General features: G+C 39.7%; 1 protein-coding gene across 2 annotated transcripts in view; it reads right to left on the reverse strand.

Annotated features, from left to right (window-relative positions):
* Nucleotides 1-19,641, reverse strand: part of LOC141791461 (serine/threonine-protein kinase PAK 3) — a 33,670-nt gene that overhangs the window by 3,976 nt on the left and 10,053 nt on the right. Inside the window, exons 2-15 of one of the 2 annotated variants that reach the window (XM_074671971.1) lie at nt 11,874-12,067; nt 11,670-11,770; nt 9,095-9,248; nt 8,939-8,976; nt 5,939-6,001; nt 4,474-4,629; nt 4,207-4,381; nt 3,553-3,616; nt 2,522-2,570; nt 2,288-2,400; nt 1,187-1,304; nt 886-985; nt 513-709; nt 113-250 (exon numbers count right to left, since the gene is read on the reverse strand). In XM_074671971.1, the coding sequence (XP_074528072.1) occupies nt 113-250; nt 513-709; nt 886-985; nt 1,187-1,304; nt 2,288-2,400; nt 2,522-2,570; nt 3,553-3,616; nt 4,207-4,381; nt 4,474-4,629; nt 5,939-6,001; nt 8,939-8,976; nt 9,095-9,248; nt 11,670-11,770; nt 11,874-12,045 (1,638 nt within the window). In that variant the 5' untranslated portion in view covers nt 12,046-12,067. The remainder of the gene's footprint in view (nt 1-112; nt 251-512; nt 710-885; nt 986-1,186; nt 1,305-2,287; nt 2,401-2,521; nt 2,571-3,552; nt 3,617-4,206; nt 4,382-4,473; nt 4,630-5,938; nt 6,002-8,938; nt 8,977-9,094; nt 9,249-11,669; nt 11,771-11,873; nt 12,068-19,641) is intronic. The other variant, XM_074671972.1, reaches the window with a different exon arrangement.

Genomic DNA, 19,641 nt, shown 5'->3' on the forward strand with positions numbered 1-19,641 from the left:
ATTTGATCCTGGATAGGGTTTAAGACGTTCATCTGCAGCTGTCACACTGCTAGAAGCAGCTTGAAGCTGACATTCAGAGTACTGTTTTATTTTACAGTATGCATTTCTTTACCTGGAGTAACTCCTTTGCTGAACCTCTGCGATCCACATCCATCTCAAGACAGCGATTTAGGAAGTCTCTGAACACTGACGACAGCCTCTCTGGATTCTGCAGCTCTGGGGTACCATTGGTAGCTATCAGGTACAGCGCCTGGAAACATGGAAGAGGTGAGTTATTCATTTAAACCATGATAATCATTGAGGTCACCCTCATTTGCACTGATGCACAACATCCAGTAAAAACAATACATTAGCATCTTGAGATGTTCATCACAAACATGTGTCGACAGCATTTTCCTATGTTCAAGTAAAACACATAGAGCAGGTTTGGTACAGTTTCAGAGATATATGAGGTGATACAAGAAGAAAAGAAAAAAAATCTGGCCCTTGTCTTGTGGCACTATGTCTCTTACCCTGAGTGGGTTTTCATTCAGGTAGGGGGGTTCTCCCTCCACCATCTCTATCGCCATGATCCCAAGAGACCAGATATCCACTTTGGGGCCATAAGCCTTTCGAGTCACCACCTCTGGTGCCATCCAGTAGGGCGTTCCCACCATCGTGCTGCGCTTGTTTTGCTCGGGAGTGATCTGGGCACAGAAGCCAAAGTCGGCTGCAAAGGGAGGAAGAATGGCAGCAAAGTGTTATATTTATCAAATCTTCTTAATCCCCTGAAACATACTTTAACTTTTATAAACACATTATTTAATACACAATGAAAACTTCTTTGTCAGTAATGCTACTATTTATTTTAATTCTGTCAAAAAAGGCAAGGCGAGGAAAACTTACTGAGCTTGACTGATCCATCCATACCCAGGAGGATATTATCACTTTTTATATCTCTGTGGATCACTTGGTTAGAGTGTAGGAAGTCCAGGGCTTGAAGACACTGAAAAGAGAGGAAAATGCTTAAAAATATATATAAAACAAACACCTGCTCTTTAAAGAGGCCTGTACTTAAAACATTCAGACTTTTAATCTTGGCCAGGGACATTTTTGTTTAAATCTTAGCATCTCACCTGACCACAAAGGTCTGATTGTCATGGCAGCACACGCTGCATGGTGCTCATCTCTAAACTTGGCTTCTTACCTCTCTGCAGACTGCAGCAATCTGGCCTTCATCCATGCAGGTCTCTGTCACTACATCTGTCAATGAGCCCCCTGCCAAATACTCCATCACCACCCAAAGCTCATCTCCTACCAAATAACTGAAAACATAAACAAAGTTATTGAAAAATGATTTTGGCTTTATCATATAAAACATTTCATTCAGGGGTCATCTGTTGAGTTGTTTTTTTGATGAATGAATAACCTTAACCCCTCTGTTTGACACTTTAAGGATAGAAAAGTAAAGGAGCACGATTACAGTTCATAATCCAGTTCGCGCTTCATGATGCAAAGTCAGTTACAGCACACAGTAGGTGCTCGAGCATATAAGTGGCAGCTGTGAACAACAGCAAAGAGATCAAAGTGATTTAATCAGGGCTGATTGGAACTGCTGCTGAAAACTGTATCCAAACTGAATGCTTATGAAGTTAATATTACACTTTCAGCCTACAGGGGGCAGTAATGTTCCTTTTGAAGACAGCTATCTGCCATGAAAAGACAGAATGAGGAAGAAGGAAAAGATGAAGAGAAAGAAAAAAACGACCTGCCAGGCAGGCTTAGAGGATCCTTCAATGTCACTACAGTAAAAGCATAATTTGACCTTCTAGTCTAAGTTCTGACCACAAATCAGACACTATAGACAAATTCACATCAGATGTCATTGTATACATTTGTTTCAACGAAGTCTAATCGTCCTGGGGAACTAAAAAAATTCCTAATTAATTCCAAATGCTGCAAATCTGCAATGACTGTGCATTGTAATGCCTTGTTAGGGGGTTCAGATAAGTCTATAAAACTAACATTTTAATTTCATTTAAATTCTTCCAAGACAAATAATAATAATGATAATATTGATATGATATAAATTTCTTGTCACAGAAATGAATGATGAATTAGGAGCAATTATTTAGCAATTATTTCACTGGATATCTCTTGGATTTTGTACCATTACAATGAAAAATACAGAAGGAACAGGAAGATACAACTCCCCTAAAAATTTTTTTGACTCTACTATGACTATCAATAAACAGAGAAGTTCATATTTAATTCTGTATGAAATGTGACCCGTCATTTGAAAACTGACCTGTCCAGGTAGTTGACTATGTTGGAGTTTTTGTTTTCCCTCATTACAAGGATCTCGTTGATGATCAGCTCTTTCTTAGGCTGCTGCTGCAGGTTCATCTGCTTGATGGCCACCTGAGAAAACAGACAAGGAATGTGTTGCTCGGCGAACAAGGGAGCCTGCTGGCTTAGCAGGGAGGAAGAGAAAACATACAGCGTGTGAAAGCTGTATGATTTAAGTCGGGATTTGACTTACCTCTTGGCCGGTTGCGATATCGATGGCTGTGTACACAGTGCCAGACGCTCTGGTGAAACACAGATCAAATGACTTTAAATAGACATCGTGTCTGCATTTTAAGATCATTCAGTGACTCAGGAGGACAAACTGTTATCCAGCTGAAACGCATTTACGACTTGTGCTTCTATTGTGTTGTCATCACTACACTGTACTTATACTGATCATTAAAGTAAAGAGAAACTTAAACATGCAATAACACAAATCAATATTTATTCCTGTTTGTGCTTCTTCCTCAGGATAATGTTAAACATTTCTCAGACAGGCTTAATGGGGCCTAAAATTTGCACATCTATCAGCTGTACACCAATTTTCATATGCAAGAATCAAAATGGTTTTCCACCTCATTTTGTTCATTTTTTTGTTTTAGTGTGAGTATGAAATAACTTTAAACAACATCATCAGTTACAAATTAACCCAGCCAGATATTAGCATGTATCTTAGCTTGTCAAAGGAATGTATGCCACCAGAAGGTGTACCTTCCTGCGTTAAAAAGTCTTTCAGCTGCAAGTTAAATTATGTGCTATTTCTCTCTCCCTCTTGTTGTCAGCTTCACCTGTGTGCTGTCAAGGCCGCTGAATAATGGAGCACAGTTCCTGGTACTAACAAGCACACAGTTATCTACGGTTTCAGATAGGAGCTTCCTGATCAAATATAGAAACAGAAAGCGTGAGCAGATAAGAACCACACAGTTTTTATCTGTGCGGATGTGAGGTGAACAGGGAGAGTGAAAGAAAAGCAGCCGCCTTCAAAAACTGAAAGACATGACAAGGAGTGGAGCAAGAGAGAGGGAGAGGATGACTGAGCTAATCTGGCCCTTGGCCATTTCAGGATACATTTCCTATTTCCTCTCCACTTACTTTCTCCTTGTCATCCAACCTAACAATCCCTGTTCACCCCAGCTTCGTCTTCCCCTGCAGAGACTGACTGCCCCTGAAATCGTTCCATTTCAATAACTGAGACGACTGGTTCCTGATCATGGATGAACTTACCCTTGTCCTATTTTCTCGAAGCGTGTGTACTTCTTTTTGGGATCCCCCACACTCACAATACTCCCTGAGTCAGAGACAAAACAGAAAAAGGAAATAAATAATGATTGAGCCTGAGCTTGTGTGGCCACACACAGCCATGACGGCTTTCACACAAACACACACAATGCATGACTGCAACACCTTTCAGTACAACTCTACTTCATTGTGCAGAAGCAGTCCAGAAAAGGCTACAATCAATAAAACAGTACATTCTTCGCCTACATTTCATTAAACGTGTGCTTTCTGCTTCTGAATCATAAGAAGATTTTAAAAACACTAATAATGCTGTTGAAGCACAAGTCCCATCAGATGCTTTCTTGTTCTGCTCTTAAACAGCTGCTGTTGTTATTTTTTACCCATAAATACATTAGATTTAAAAACATTTTTTTTTGTAATAGCGTGTAAAAATAAAGAGATTTAGAATTTATTCAAGAACATGTTTCATCAAAAATAAGACATAAATGTTCATTTATAGAGATGAAATTCACAGAAAATGCAGCAAACAGTTAAATGCGGAAAGAACTGTGTGAAAATCAATCGATGCTGGACAAAAAAAGCCTTGTCAGTCTTTCAAAAACATGTCAGAAGAACTGGAAAATGTCCAGATTCACATACTGAGCCTCTCCAGAATCTCCTCATCTGTCATTTTGGACTTCTTTCTCTGGCGGTCGGTGTTGCGATACATTGTGTTAGACGTGTTATCCGGCTGGACCTGGGACTCTGGGGGGGTCAGGACTTCTTTCACAGGGGTAGGGGGCTTTGGTGGGTCCATGACGGAGCGTGTGTAGATCTACAAGGAGAGAAAAAAATCCCAGTAAATGCAGGAAAGCTTTGAATTGCCAACAGAACATCATTATCATCAACCATGCCGTGCAGACTCACAGATTTGGTGTGCTCAGGTCGAGGTGCAATGACAGGAGGCAGCTCGTCATCATCGTCCTCCTCTTCCTCCTCCTCTTCTTCCTCCTCTTCTTCCTCATCCTCCTCCTCTGACACAGGTGGAGCAATTGGAGGCTCTGACGATGATGTTTTAGCTCCCTGGAAGGTTGAGATGAAAATTAAGCTGGGTGTATGTGTGATGTAGCAGCAGGGAAAGTGTGTAAAGATCTTTAGGTTTGTCCTCAGACTAACAAATTGCTCTTTCATTTATGATGAGTCGTTACCGCAGAAAACATCCTGCAAACCTAAAACAAGTCATGTGCAGAGTTTATATTAAGGAAAGTATCATTTCAAAGATCAACAGAAGAGGAAGTTAAGGTTCATTATTCACCAGATAACTACATTACAGATCACAAACAAGACTTAAGTGGTGACAAAAAAATGAGTATGTTGGATTTACATAAGGTAAATCTGCACGCCTAGTACAACCAAACCAAATGAGTGGAGTTAGTTCATCAGGAACATTTCAGTTAGTAGTGGAGGGAAGTGTTATGAGTCCGGTAAGAGGTGAAGAGATGAGCACTTACAGAGAAGAGCACGAGGTGCCATTTAGTGCAGTTTAACAGGGTTTTTTTTTTCAATAACAGCTGCATTTGTAACTGTGCTAAGGGAGGAAACATGCAGCCATATAGCAGAACTGTGCAATATGGTGATGGACTTCCTCTGCATGTGGAAGATACCTTGCAATAAGTCTTATTAAAAAGCCTTAGGCATATTTATGATGCCCAATGCTCAGCCTTTATTTCCTCCATCCAAAACTCAGCTAGCCTTGGATCATCTTCCTCTTTTGGAATGGAAACATTTCATCCATTTCCAGTCCCGTCATGCATAAATGAAGCAGTGCAGCTCAGTTCTAGTGATTAAAGGGAAAAGGGCTCTGGCTGAAGGAAAGTCCCAGTCCTTCATTCAGACATACTGGGCCTCTGACCTGCTCCAAGAAAGGGTGGTGGAGGGGGTGGGGGGTGGGGGGCTGGGCCAAGACTGCAGTGCAGAAATGAGTCTTACTGAAAGCAGTGCCATGTGTTGTTTAATCGCAGAGCCATGCGGTAATGTCTACAATGGTGATGAAGTAACAGGCACATTATTGGGGCTGTGGATCAGACTGAAGGACTATGAGCTCATACATGCAGTTTGACAGTCATCACAACCCTCTGTGGCATGCGCCCCTGCCCTGCCATTTCAGAGACCCTAATTTAGAGGAAAAGTAAGAGATGCTCTTGTCGGAGATACATCTGAAAAAATAAAAAATTAAAAGTTCCAATCATACCCCCTATGAGCTTTCAGTACAGAGAGTGATGATTGCTCTATAATCTAATCATCGTATACATTTGGGCAAATTAGAAGATCAAATTTCGCTTCAAAGCCAATGTAGAGATATATCATGTGGAAAGTAATATGGAGGAGTTACCTTGTCAAATAATGCGCTGCAGGTTCTAAGGCTGACGGGAGGCCCAGATGACAGCAGTCGGTTCTGAATGTGAAGGTTAAAAATGGGAGGATTTACTCAAAACAAACCCACACAATGTTTAAGAGTATTCAGGGGAAAGAGGGAGGAGGGCAGGGGTATGCTACCGAGGGGTGGACATCAGGTCCACAAACTTGAAGAGAGGACACAACAGATTCAAAACCTGCTGACTGAGGATTGTACGTTATGAAATTTGTTCAGATTTAGCGACTGAAATACTTCTCTGACAACATAGTGAAAGTGAAACTAATTGGATGAGTTAAGTAAAAACTTTCAGCTGAAAAATTGCTCAGTGCTATCACACTATACACAGATGCTGTATAAAGTGAGGGTTATCAGTGTGTATGTATGGTGGTTTATAGAGCACTTTTTGGCACATATTCTGTAAGAAACTTTCTGTCACTTAGTCAAAACCTGACACTTTTCAATGTCACCCTGAATAAACTGGCAGGAGAGAATAGTTATGAAACCAATGCTGATGTGTTCACTTTAAGAACAAAGTAAGATCTGAAAAAAAGCTGGGCTCAGCCACAGGAGGATAGCTGCTTGTCTTTGCTCTTTGGAGACTTTTTGGAACATAGCTGTGACTGTGAAAGGAAAAAAGTTCATTGTGGGATAAAAAGAGTGACCACGCTGACTCTGAGGAAATGATTTTGCTGCTCTTGTTGACCTAAATGGATTTATGCTGTTTCTTTGATACATAAAATGTAATTGTGGTGATAAAGTAAGAGTAAAGATTTGGTCATAAAATTGTTGAGATGTGGTAAAATTCAGAGCATGTTTTGCTTGTGCTGAGGTGAGCTGGGATCACATAGCTCATCCTTTGATAACAGAATAACAATATAACAAAAACAGAACAAATAAATCATACTAGTAGGCAGCTACATTACATAAAAATTCTGTACTGGCTTGAAAATCAAGATGTTAGCAAATTACTACTTTAAAAAAAAAAAAAATCTCCTCCATGTATTTGTTTTATAAAATCTGCCATCCATACTTGATTCTACAGTCTAAATTTTCAGTAAAGGGAGGATGTTAGATTAACAACACACATATGGTGAAATCGAAAGCATAACATGAGGCAAAGCTGACACACCAAACAAACTGTGCATGCTGTGAACTCAGTTATATGGACAGAGCTCAAGCTGTCTGTGTTGGTTGAATTGATAACACTGAACCAACACACTAAAGGTGAATATCCAAGACTTCTCAGCTGCATGTTCAGGAAAGTTTTTTTTTGCTTGTGATAAAACCAAAATGTTTGTTTCTGGCCAGCTATTCAATGCACGCATCTGACATCCGGGAACAAATATATGTGTGACATTGAGAGCCACATTCAGCCCATCGGAGTAGGCATGTAGATGTTCTCATCCAGCGCTGGAATCCGAACTCTGTTATTACATTTCAGTCAGGCTACAGCAGCATTTAGATGCGACGCAGTGTCCCTAGCTCCTTATGCTTACAAATGTGTGTGAGCTAATGTCAAGGTGAAGCATGTGATCGATCGAAGACACACATGATTGGTTGCAAGGACGGCTCGAAGAGGTCTTGCCATAAAACCAGGTGATTCATCTCTGTCCCGTGTAACTAACCAACATTTCCATAAGTTTTTTGTGTTGATAGACAAGATATGGAAACAGCATGGCTGACATTGACTGAGACAAGAAGCATGTTGCTCAGGACAGATCTGCCTGGAAGGATAGGAGAGGTTGGCGGTGAAATAAATCTACTAGAGAAATAGCAGGGAGCTTCAGATGAGTTAGCATTTCTCTAAAGAGATGGTGCTTCTACTATTGATCAGTATTGACACCTTTCTGGAGTTCTGCTTATATGAGACAGTGCGACAGTAAAAGCCAAATAGAAGGATGAAGTGTGTGATACTGCAGCCAATAGCTGAGTCACCTCTGCAGGCCATGCACTGCTGTGACAGTCCAACGCCGAGACGCTCTTCAATGCCCTCACTGAGCTCGCACAACCTTTCAGACCCACTGCCACACCCGCCTGCCCTTCAGAGGCAGAGCGCTCTCTCGGGCTATAGCTCTGCATTAAGTGAGCCCATTGTTAGCCCAGAGGCAGCGAATCCCACTGAACAGACTTGGACTCCACTTCTTCACCCGGCTGAGCGTGTTCAGGCTGAGGCATTCAAAGCATAGATTACTCTGGTCAAAGCCAGGAATGAGGTCAGCACAGCAGGAGTCCCTCTAGATGCCGCTGAGCCTCCAGTGAAGCTCATCTATGGCTGTTTCAAAATCTGGTTAAGCAGTGCAGATTGGAAGAATAAACAATGAGCAGAAATGGCTCTCGCAGGAGGCACTGTTTTTCTTCAGGAGATGTAAACTAACGCACATGTATGGAAAATTCAGGGTTTCATGCTGCAGAATGAGGGTAGTAAGCCTCAAGAGGGGAATGCATGTTTTGCCCATTAGCAGCAGAAGTCTGTGGAAATAAAACCTGCAGGGAAATAGCACAGTCTATCCGGCAAAGAGTAAGAGTCAAGAGAAGGTTTACTGGGTAGTAGACACAGAGGGATCATTTTTCTCAGGTTTGAGATGATAGATTAAATCCATGTGTTTCAACTTACCTGACAAATCATATCCTGCATAGTTTACAAAGAAAGCAAATAACTATGGCTGAGACAGTGCACCAATAACAGGTAGAGATGGACTTCTGTTCTACTTATTGCTTCACCATAATAAACAACCAAGAGATTAAGTGCAGCAACTAAATAAATTTTACCAAAAGCAGGGGATTGACCTCCAATAAAAAAGAGACCAGTCATAATAAATCATTTAAAATTGTGCTTTAAATAGCAGTTTAGTATCTGCTTTCTAATCTGGATCACTGATCTTTTGGGTTAATGTTTTTAGTGTTTGCCTCAGAGAGGTACTGAAACTAATCATCAAATGTTCAAAGTCAGCAAACTAACCAAAGTTTTATACTCACCAGGGTATTTGCTGCTATGTACCCATGTGCTGACTTGTCTGAAACAGAAAGGACAATTATATACAGGCGTCTACTAAGTCCTTATTCATAAATACAAAAATAAAGAGATGATGGTTAATTGATGGGTGTGGTTTTGTATTTTTTTGTTTTGCTTACCTCCCGAGGTGAAGCTCATGTACTTCTGGTTGTTCACAGTCTCTTTAGAGTCGTAGAACTTTAAGACATCCAGCACAGCCTGCGGGTTCTTCTTCTGCTCCAGTTTGGTGATGTTCGAGGTCTGAAGGAGCCGTGCCCACTGCTCCGGGATACCCTGCAGAAACACAAACAGAAACAGTTACGGTTGAGTAGTTTATAAATGTGAATACAGTTGGGGGTTTTTTAAGCATTTGGTCAAGAAATACTGCACAGGTTGAACTAAGTAGTGCTGGCCTTGTTTGATATTTGATAAGTAAAATTTTGTTCTTGCCTCTCAATTTATGGCCTTCTTGTAAATATGAAAGAAATAGACAAACTTTGAATTCCTTAACAGAAATATATTTAACCATTTCTAGAAATCCTGTCCGGCCACTATCAAGAAAATCATTGGAAAACCAAAACAACTAATATTTAGTCTTCGTTAGCTTAGCATGAAACCTGTAAAACTCTTTTTTGGATTGTTTATTATTCATTGGTTGTTGAGATTGTATGTTTAACTTTTTGTTTGGCTCTGGTATAATGTTGTACAGTAAGAAGGTTAGGCACATATAAGCTAAGTAGCTTCAGCCCAAACCTTTTCGGTCAACATGGTTTTCAGTGGTGTTGCTTTGGTTGGTATACTTTTAAATATGATCGAAATAAATGAATAATAAACGAATAACTTCTGAAGACAGTATTGATGAATGAGTGTAAGACAGTGTAATGGAGTCATTCCAGATATTACACACAAGCACACACTAGCACACACACAAACACAGACACACACAAAAAAAACAACATTCAACTTTACTTCTAACCATGAACTATATAATGGTCATATTTAGCTTTTCTTGCCCAGTGCTTGCTGGGCAACCAGACATCTGAGATTGCTTCTTCTCAGACAGCTGGGCCATGTTTGCTTTGCGAGAGGTGGCAGTTAAACCCTCAGTATGGCTTAAAGATGGACATCACTAAATCTGGTTCAATTCTTTGATTTGCCACATTTCTTGCTCTGTGGAATACATTTTGTTGCATTGACCGCTCTTTCTTTGGCTGAGCAGCTCGTCGTGTCCTCTAATCACTCTGGCAATTTGCATACTGCTCTACACATTTGGCCCAGAAATGAAATATTTCTTCCCCAGAACCAGTAGTGGGCCAGAACATGAACGCCATGGGCTGGATTTCACCACAAATTAATATCATGGTGTGGCAAGCTTTGTGTTTGAGATCTCTTGCTTAGGAGTTTGCAATTAATGCTTTTAGACTAAGCTAAGCTAGCCGTTTCCCTCCTTTTCTTTACGTAATGCTAGGCTAGTTGATTTGGTCATAGGCTTTTTTCCTCATACTTAATGTCTATATATGAGAGACAAATCAGTATGTATATTTCCTTTATTGTACTCTATATCCTTGAGTTTTTTTTTTTGTTATAGTGGGGCTGTTTATAGTTAATTTTCCATTACTGGTTATGTGGTCTGAATATAACTGAACAATGAGCTTCATTTATGCCATCATAATAAACTGGATATTTTTACACTTAAAGCATCTGTCTGGTTTAAATAGTTGTCTGTCTTTGTTGAGAACTGTGAAAAAAGCATTTACAGGGAATCAAAGTGCTAATCAACAGTAAATGACTGTTTCTTTTAGAAAACCATGACAGCAATGAAATCAAAGTAGTTTGGCTTAAACAGTATTAATAGAGCACTGTGTGTCACAGGCCGACACACAACTTATCAAACACACAAGGAAGTTTTTGTTGCTGATGTCATGGACTAAGGGCTGATCATTTGGGAGTCAAATAAAGCAAGAGACAGAGTTTCTCTCCTGAGTCTAGAGCTAGCTTTGAAAAGAATAATGGTAACTCATCTAAAGTTGGAGATCTAAATAAACAGGACTTGAAACCATGAACCCATTTAATGAGTCCATCATTAGGATACTACAAATGCTTTTACTTACAGAATGAGAACGGCAGCATAAAAACATGCCTTTATTTGTGTTCTTTCTTTTCCTTTGTAGCATGATGTCTCCTTCTTACTCAATAACAGAGCTTTGAGTTATCAGTAAAACTTTGACAGTGAGATGTAAACTAATACATCAATTACCACTGTAAAAGCCTTCCTTTGTGTGTACAGGAAGCACACAATTTGAGTTGAGGTTGTTATATTTCTTTGTGAAAGAGAGCCTCCTACATTATACATGCATAAATTACAAAGTTTGGAGTGGATTAAATTTAATGTACAGAACATTAAGGAGAACTGAAATGTTAAAAAGTAGGAACCACTGTGCTGTGTATGATGATAAAAATAACCTCTAAAGTGAGATGGCAGCCGTTTACCAAAAAGCACTCAAAGACCCTAGTGCAGGTTTTACCTGAGACTGACAGATGTTTGTAATTCAAGTCACTTCTATTACAAACTCCATGGGGAGGAAAATACATCATTAGCTGACTCTATCGCCACAGGGAATTGTGATTTTAGAAATGTGTACCTCGGAGAAGGATTTTGGAGGCACATCAGTCTGAGTTTTTATTCCTGACTGTCAGAGAGAGCGAGATACTCACTGTGAATTCTCCTGTTACAGCATCAAAGCCAACATGAATGGTGTGTTCAAAGTCTGAGGGCAGGGATATCTCAGGACGTTCCTTCTCCTTCTTCTTGTTTGCTACAGGAGACAAATAAAAGCTCATCACAGCCTGATCTGGTGTATTTTTTATCACAGGAAATCAGTAAATTGCATTCATCTCAGTGAGGAGAAAGATACTCACTTTTGTCTCCTCCGGGGAAGATGGAGCGCAGGCGGACTTTCTTGTTTTTCTCTTCAGGAGCCATTGGAAGCGGTTTAGAGGCGTGATTCACTGATGAAGAGTCTCTAGAACTACTGTTCATTCTCAAGGGAGGGGCTGGTGGTTTCTCTTCAATATCGACACTATCAGACATCTTTAGTAGCACTCACAATGTCCTGTGAGAGAAAGACAGACAGAGGGATGGAGAAAGGCATTGTTACAAAGATCTTGGTACAGATCAGTGTGGCGTTGAGCTTTCATGAAGTAAAACCTCCTGTGGTTGCAACAGAAAAACCAACAAATTTAAATTGAAGGGTATTTGTACACAAAAATGATTTTACCCAGCTGTGTTCAATACCTGATTCTGATTGGTGACGATTACAACAGAATGGTAGCTAATCTTCAACAACAACAGCAATGCCAGAGACAACCTGATCACCCATGTCATATCAGATCAATGCACAGAAATCAGTCCAACACCTTACACCTCTGCCTGTTGACAATGTGGCAAAAAACTCTATCTCCATTATCTTTCTTAGGTGGTAAACAATGAGGCAAAAACCTTCAGGTGGTCATGAGCAGGGCTGCAGCTATCGAATATTTTAGTATTTGAGTATTCTACTGAAAATCCCATCGATTAATCGAGTAATCGGATAAAATACATTTTTGTTTAGTTAAAGAGCAGTTATTTTTCAAATGAAAAATTTTCTCTTTAAGAAATAGAATTTTCTGATACAGCATGTCAATAAGAGCACTTGCTTTGGTAGCTCCAAAATCTGTAAACACACTTTGACACATTTTTTGTGCCTTGTACATCTCATCAAATGTTGTGGCCTCAAATGGCACCCGTTTCGTAGAATGACCCATTAGTCTCCAAACTCCAGAAAAGAAGCTAGATTTGTTGCTCGTTGCTAGTTTGTATAAGAGGTAGCTTGAGGGGATTGAAAACTCTCTTAATATGGCCTCGGCTCTATTTGAAATACCATTCTTTGATCTTTTTTTAAATTAAACGATTCCTTGAGGTGGAGAAAATTACTAGAGTAATTTTTGTAATCGAGTACCTCGAATCATTCGAGGAATCGTTTCAGCTCTAGTCATGAGTCAGAAAACAGAGGTGGTAATGGGAGTCTTGAAGCGGAGCAAGATCCTGTTGGTCAATTAATGATGACAACAACAATGGTGAGAGCATCTAAGATGCTGATCACTACAGAGGAACTTAAACCATGTAGCTGTAGTGGAATAGCAACAATGGTTGATGGTAAATACAAAACCCTGACAAGAAGGAGAGGTGATTGACAACAGAAGTGTGAACATAAATATTTCTACAGAGTACTGCGGGTCTAACTGAACATTACAGTCAACAGAAATGTTAACCCCTTGGTGCCTGTTATTGAAATTTGCGACATACCCTGTCAGGTCTTGATGCAGCTGAAATGACTTGTATCTCATTATTACCCATTGATTCATATTCTCCACAACCAAAGATCATATCAGATCCACTATGTCACAATATACTGGTCAAGGGATGAACTTCTCATGTCTATTCATATATACAGTCTAGTAATAACTATTGTGTGGAGTATACTCAAATTTACAATCTCCACTCATTCTAAAAAGTGTAAAAATGCAAAAACACAGAAAACAATATATTTCTATAGTTGTTAATTAATTCGGGCAGTAAGGGATTAAGCAGTCTAATGGTTTAACTTGAACATTACTTCAATTATTCATCCAGAAAAATACCATGCCAGCAGTTTGTGTCGTCGGTTGGTGCCAGGTTTTAAGCAAAATAATGTACTATGTCATGGAGCAGGTAGGTTAGAAAAACAGCATCTTTTTTATAATCCTACAGCCTGAAACTACATTTTATAAGTAGTACGAAACAAAAGAGAGAAAATCTGCTTCAATTCAAGCAGGGCAATAAAAAAATCAATTCTATTAAGATTGATTTTTAATGCTGAGTTTTTTTTGATTGTCTATTCAATTAATTCTTCCAGGATTACACTGGTCCAAGAGTATTTGCTCGATAAAAGTCTGTCATTTGATTAAAGTCTGACTAATTAGTTCCATATAAAGAATGCTGATGAATGTGGTCTCCAACAAGGCCACTTCTATCAGCAATACACAGAAGGAGAGTTTAGCAGCAGTTTAGTGGCAGCAGCAGAGAAAGTGGGGTACTGGGAATGTGACACAGCTGTGACAACATGACAGCTGAATTAAGATAGATGAGAAGAATCCTAGTTAAAGCTTTATTTTATTCATTGTTAGCCTATTTAACATTTTAACACAATCCAGTCCGAGTCCAGTTGCAGCTGCATATTGAGAAGATTGTAATTACACTGTGAATAACTCAGGCAACATATTAGATTTCTTGCAGTGTATGGTGAATTGTTATTTAGACTCAGCTCCTAAAATACTCTAATAAATCCTTAATACTGTTTCCATTTGTTTAATAAAATGAAGATTTTGTGTCAGCAAGGTGCTCCCTGATTTCCAGTGGGTCTGCTCAGCTGTGAAAACGTCACCAGGAGGTGATTCTAAGAGAAACTGGCAAGAGTAAACGCTCCCATCACTCACCCTCTCATCTCCCATCTACCCACATCCCACTTCCATTTGAACTCCTTCACTGCCTCGCCCTGAGGCCAAGCCCATCATGTGATGTGCTGCACAAGTGTCCCAGAAAAGCGGGCCATCCAGGCTGCCCCCTTAGTGAAGACCTACATTAGCAAACAAAGACCACTCGCTCCTCAGCTCTTACACCATGCTCACTGCCTCTGACAAATTACACATGTGCCTTCGCAGTGGCCTTTATCACCTTATATAACCATCTCCTAGAGACAAGATCAGGCTGGTACCACCCTTGTTCCTGTTATCTTTATACAGGGACTGGTATTAAAGTGAGGAATCAGATTAGAGGCTAAATAAAGTAAATTACAAGTATAAAAATAAGACGTGATTTAATCGGAAAAATTTCTGACCAAAGACTTCTTTGCTGACTTCAACCATGAAAGGCTTATACAAAGTGTTATAGTAAAACAGACTGATTTCGCTGTCTTTATAACACAGATACTATTGAAATGTTGTGTAGATTTTGATAGAGGTCCTATAAAATGGATTGGTCAACCCTTGCATGGCAGCACTATTACTGAGTAATTTTGACATATTGGCTCGTCAGAGCACTAAAATCACTTATTTCTGATGACATACTTAATTGTCCATTGAGGACTTTTTCTGCCCTTGGAAAACATCAACATATAATGCTACATGTATAAATGGGATGATTAAAAAACAGCATTTGTAAACCCTAGTAATGGAAACAAAACTTGTGAATATGGAACTGGGTCTCAAACATAAGAATACCAACAGTCTTCATAAAAACCATGACAGTGCTACTTTGCTTATTTCTACTGGTGCTGCGATGAGAATAGGAAAAATTGGGTTTCACTTGGCAAAAAATGCAACAGAGAAACTGCACTGTGATCCATTTAATTAGGCAAATCATCTCTGCAGGGAAGTGTTTGGCAGATAGCTGCCCATACTTGCTGGCCTTCATATCAGAGCGTGTTATAGATGAATATTCATGCCTTATCCAAGCAGTGGTGCAACAAATGATTTTATAATGAATGAGCTAGAAGGTGACATCAAAACTGAATGGTGTAATGACATAACAGTGTAAAACACACTACCTTGAATTAAGATTACATTAGTTGTATCCATGTAAGAATCACAGAGCTACCATTTCCTGAAACAAGTCTCTCCTGACAGGGTGGTTATCTAAACAAATAAAATTTGCATGTGGATCTGGTTCAGCTGGGGGAATCAGCTGCATGCGAGCACCCAGAACAGTACAAAGGAGCACATCCTGATCTTCAAGTATGAGTAAACTCCAACATTACTTCCCTACTGTACTTCTCAGATCTTATGAGACATACTGTTGGAGGAGGTGGTGTGTGTGTGTGTGTGTGTGTGTGTGTGTGTGTGTGTGTGTGTGGGGGGGGGGGGGGGGGGCACACGATTCTTTTGGCAGTTTCTGCCATGCAGGTGAGTTCAGACAGCAGCAGCAAACAGGTTCTCTTAGGTTGGAGGTTAGGCGTGTCACTATCAACAAAACCCAGTCAAACTCTGTTTACTCTGCTGTTTACAAAGGAATGTTACAATGGTGACATGCTGGAGCAACAGAAAGCTACGAATGAGTTGTTCATATTAACATCAGAGAGGGCAAAATAACAGGAAATGGCAGCCTCATGAGGTGTTGGTATGAAATTAAAATTTTACAGCATGGGCCTCTTGAATCTTTGAGCCTAAATTTAGTTGTTTAGGCTTTAGAAGCAAAACTGCATATTTTAGAATCAGGGCTCAGTTAGAAAATACAGCACATTAGGAAAAAGATAAGGCTTGTTTGGTTTACTTGAAATAGCAGTTGTGAATTGATGCCAATTGATATGTAAAAATTAAAAGCATCAAAACTTTCTTCGGATTTGTTATTAAGAACCTCTACTGAACAACCAACAGTCAATGAATATAAAATGTGAGCTTTTCAATTTTTTCTACTAACGCTGACCACTAAAACACAACCTACATTTATACCTCTTAACACTTGAGGTTCTTATTTAAATGATAAGTGAAAGAGTTGACAGGACTATCAGCATGGCTACATATTTTAGCCTCAAGGCTAAGCTAAAAAATATAAAACCACACACATCTGTTCAATGAATCAAGATTTAAGCCTTATGTTTTTACAGACTGTACAATCTGACTTTAAAATAATCTTACAGTGAGTTTTACCAATTACAGGTAAATGCTACATGACACAACACAATGGAACAGTTCAACTCTTAGCTTTGCCACTAAGACAAACAAGCTAACTCTTGCTGCTCTACTAACCAAACAGCAAACAATAAACAAAACTGCCATGCAGCTGTTAACTGTAGGCTTTACATTTGTTGCTTCTTACACTGAACCTGTATGTAGTTGGTTCTCTTTAACTCTAACAACATTGCTAAATACTTCAGCATCAGGGCCCCTTGCCAAAATCTGATGAAGATTTGAGCTTTCCATTTTACTGATTTAATTTAATTCAATCCAATGCATGCTTTACAATATTCTCTTAAAATAATTAGAAAGAAAATGCATTTGAACAAAAACCTATTTCAACCATTATCATCTCTCTCAGGCAAACTAACTAAAATCTTGTACACTACAACATGATAGGAAATAATGACCGCTTCACAAATATCAAACAAAACTTACAGCCAATACCACTCAAATGAAAGCTTTTTATTAACATATCACATGATAGTAATGTATTAAAATAAACAGGTGCTGACACTAAAACAAAGCCAAAAGATTTAGCATCAGTGCTACATGGAGCAACACAGCGAATCGGGAAACGAGTTTTAGAACTACCCTATGTGAACATGCTGGACAATTCATGTGTGTTTTACAACTTAATATAAAATATTGACATGAAGAGACACTGAATAATATGTACACAATGAAATCGTTCACATGTTAATTAGCATTGCCACCAAGACAAACTTGCTTACACCTGCAGGACTGGCTTCCTATAGGACATGATAGAGAAAAAGATGAACTCTGCTATATTTTAGCAAAAAATAAAAATAAAAAAGTAAAGAAAAAAAATTGTACTTAAGTGACATTTCTTTTTACTAATACTCTCTTAACATAAACTTCAATTACTTTAAAATGTTGAGAATATTCCCCTACATTCACCTTGTCTGGAGATGTTTTCTATTACCAAGCCTTACACAAGCCACTGTTGAGTCCTGTGCAGCTTTGACTGATGTCTCTGTTAATCCATTAACATAATCTTGTGAACATGTTTTGCAAGCCGCAGTATGTATTACAGCTTTTATAAGTCATCCACAGAAGTAGCTTCAACATGTGGTCATTGCACAAGCAAGACCTGACGGCAGCAGCAGTGATCTGATCAATCAGGTCACTGTCTGGTCTGCATACAGAGTAAAATAAGTCTGCTACATCAAATAATAAAGAGGTGGCAGGAGGTTTTGAACCCTTTAAACACAAATTGATGTTTCATGTAAAAGAATTTGCTTCATCGATGCATATGTCCTCCTTGGGAGCATGCAAAAACAGGGGTGCACTCACATATAACAGTGAAGGTATGGCGCATGCTCATAAATATGATAATTTCGGTACACATGAGCCATCGGAGAGCTCTGTGGATGAATTATGTAGCTGTGGTACTCCTTGGCGTCTGACTGTTGTTATTTCTATATCAGGCAGAAAGTCTGTGCCACAGCTGAAGAATAAAACAGGAAACTACATGAAGCCAAATGATTTTTTTATTACAAATCTCCAACTCTGATCCTTTCTGCTGTGTGTGTGTGTGTGTGTGTGTGTGTGTGTGTGTGTGTGTGTGTGTGTGTGTGTGTGTGTGTGTGTGTGTGTGTGTGTGTGTGTGTGTGTGTGTGTGTGTGTGTGTGTGTGTGTGTGTGTGCTGTTTGGCTGATCACCTGACTGCAGCAGCAGCAGCTCTGCCGAGTGGTCAGACAACTAAGGATGGCAGATTCATGGAGGCCCAGACATTACTGAGACTTCACTCACATAAAACACTGACCTATTTACTCTGCAGACTGACAGGGAGGCAAGCAGTCAGGGAGTGCTCTGTCCCTGAAACAAGCAGCTCCTATTGAAGCACCCATAGGCCAGTCTCTCAACACTATAAATCATGTCTATGTTCGCCTTTAGCCTGATAGTGAATATGTCCTTTTATTGGCCTTCAATGTATAAGCAGAGAAGAAGAAATTGATCTTTAAGAAACATATTCCATTAAAATGTAAACAGCAGAAAATGTAGCTACAACACTTATCTGGTGCAATTGTATCAGAAAAGCAAAACGAATGCAGTGTGACCTTTTTTGGTAAGATGAGAGTATTTAACGGCTATATATGGTTGTACAGAAATCCACAGACAGACCCACCACACACAGACACACACACGCACACCATCCCAGATACTCAGATATTACAGGGGATGTTTTCACATTTCTCTTCCATAAAATATTAATCTGGCCATGAAGAGCAGGCATTTTCTCTGCTCTTTCAAACATTAATGCTGAATTTGAATGGCTAACACAGGAAGAGCCTCTAATCTTGAGCCCATGGCAGCCCAGTAATGGCCCGTAGTGTGGGGGAGGGCTCCATAAGCCCATCTCTTCGTGCCCCTGATTAGGGCACGCTCTCTGTTTGACTTGGCTTTAGCTTTGGCTGCGTTTCTTTTAAGGATGCTGATTACTTGGATGGGATAGACAGCTAGAGGACTTTCAAAGGATAAGGAGGAAGGATGGGACACTTCAGCTGCAGCTTACCTTTGCGATCTCATTCATCTTGGTACTATTCATTCAATACGTTAACTGGTAACCCAGAAAAGTTGGACCTTTCTATCATACACAAAGCAAAGACGGTAAAATTGAAAAACCACCATGGGACACAAACACACACTAAAGCTTGTAAACCAAAAGGAGCAAGCAAAAAACAAATCCTGACGTGGACCCTAGAACACTGGAGGATGACGATGTGATCATTTTGCTGCAGAAATGCTCTTCTTTCAAATGGTTGGCCTCTCAAGGTCAAAGTAAAACACACACAGTAGATGGACTACACCCCCAACACACACACACACACACCAACCACTATCATACACACACACACACACACACACACACACGCACGGGCCGTATGCACACACTCACGCACACACACACTTA

This window comes from Halichoeres trimaculatus, unplaced genomic scaffold (assembly GCF_033239565.1).
Source record: "Halichoeres trimaculatus isolate MK-OKI-2021-1 unplaced genomic scaffold, fHalTri1.1 fHalTri1_scaffold_6, whole genome shotgun sequence".
Lineage (NCBI taxonomy): Eukaryota > Metazoa > Chordata > Actinopteri > Labriformes > Labridae > Halichoeres > Halichoeres trimaculatus.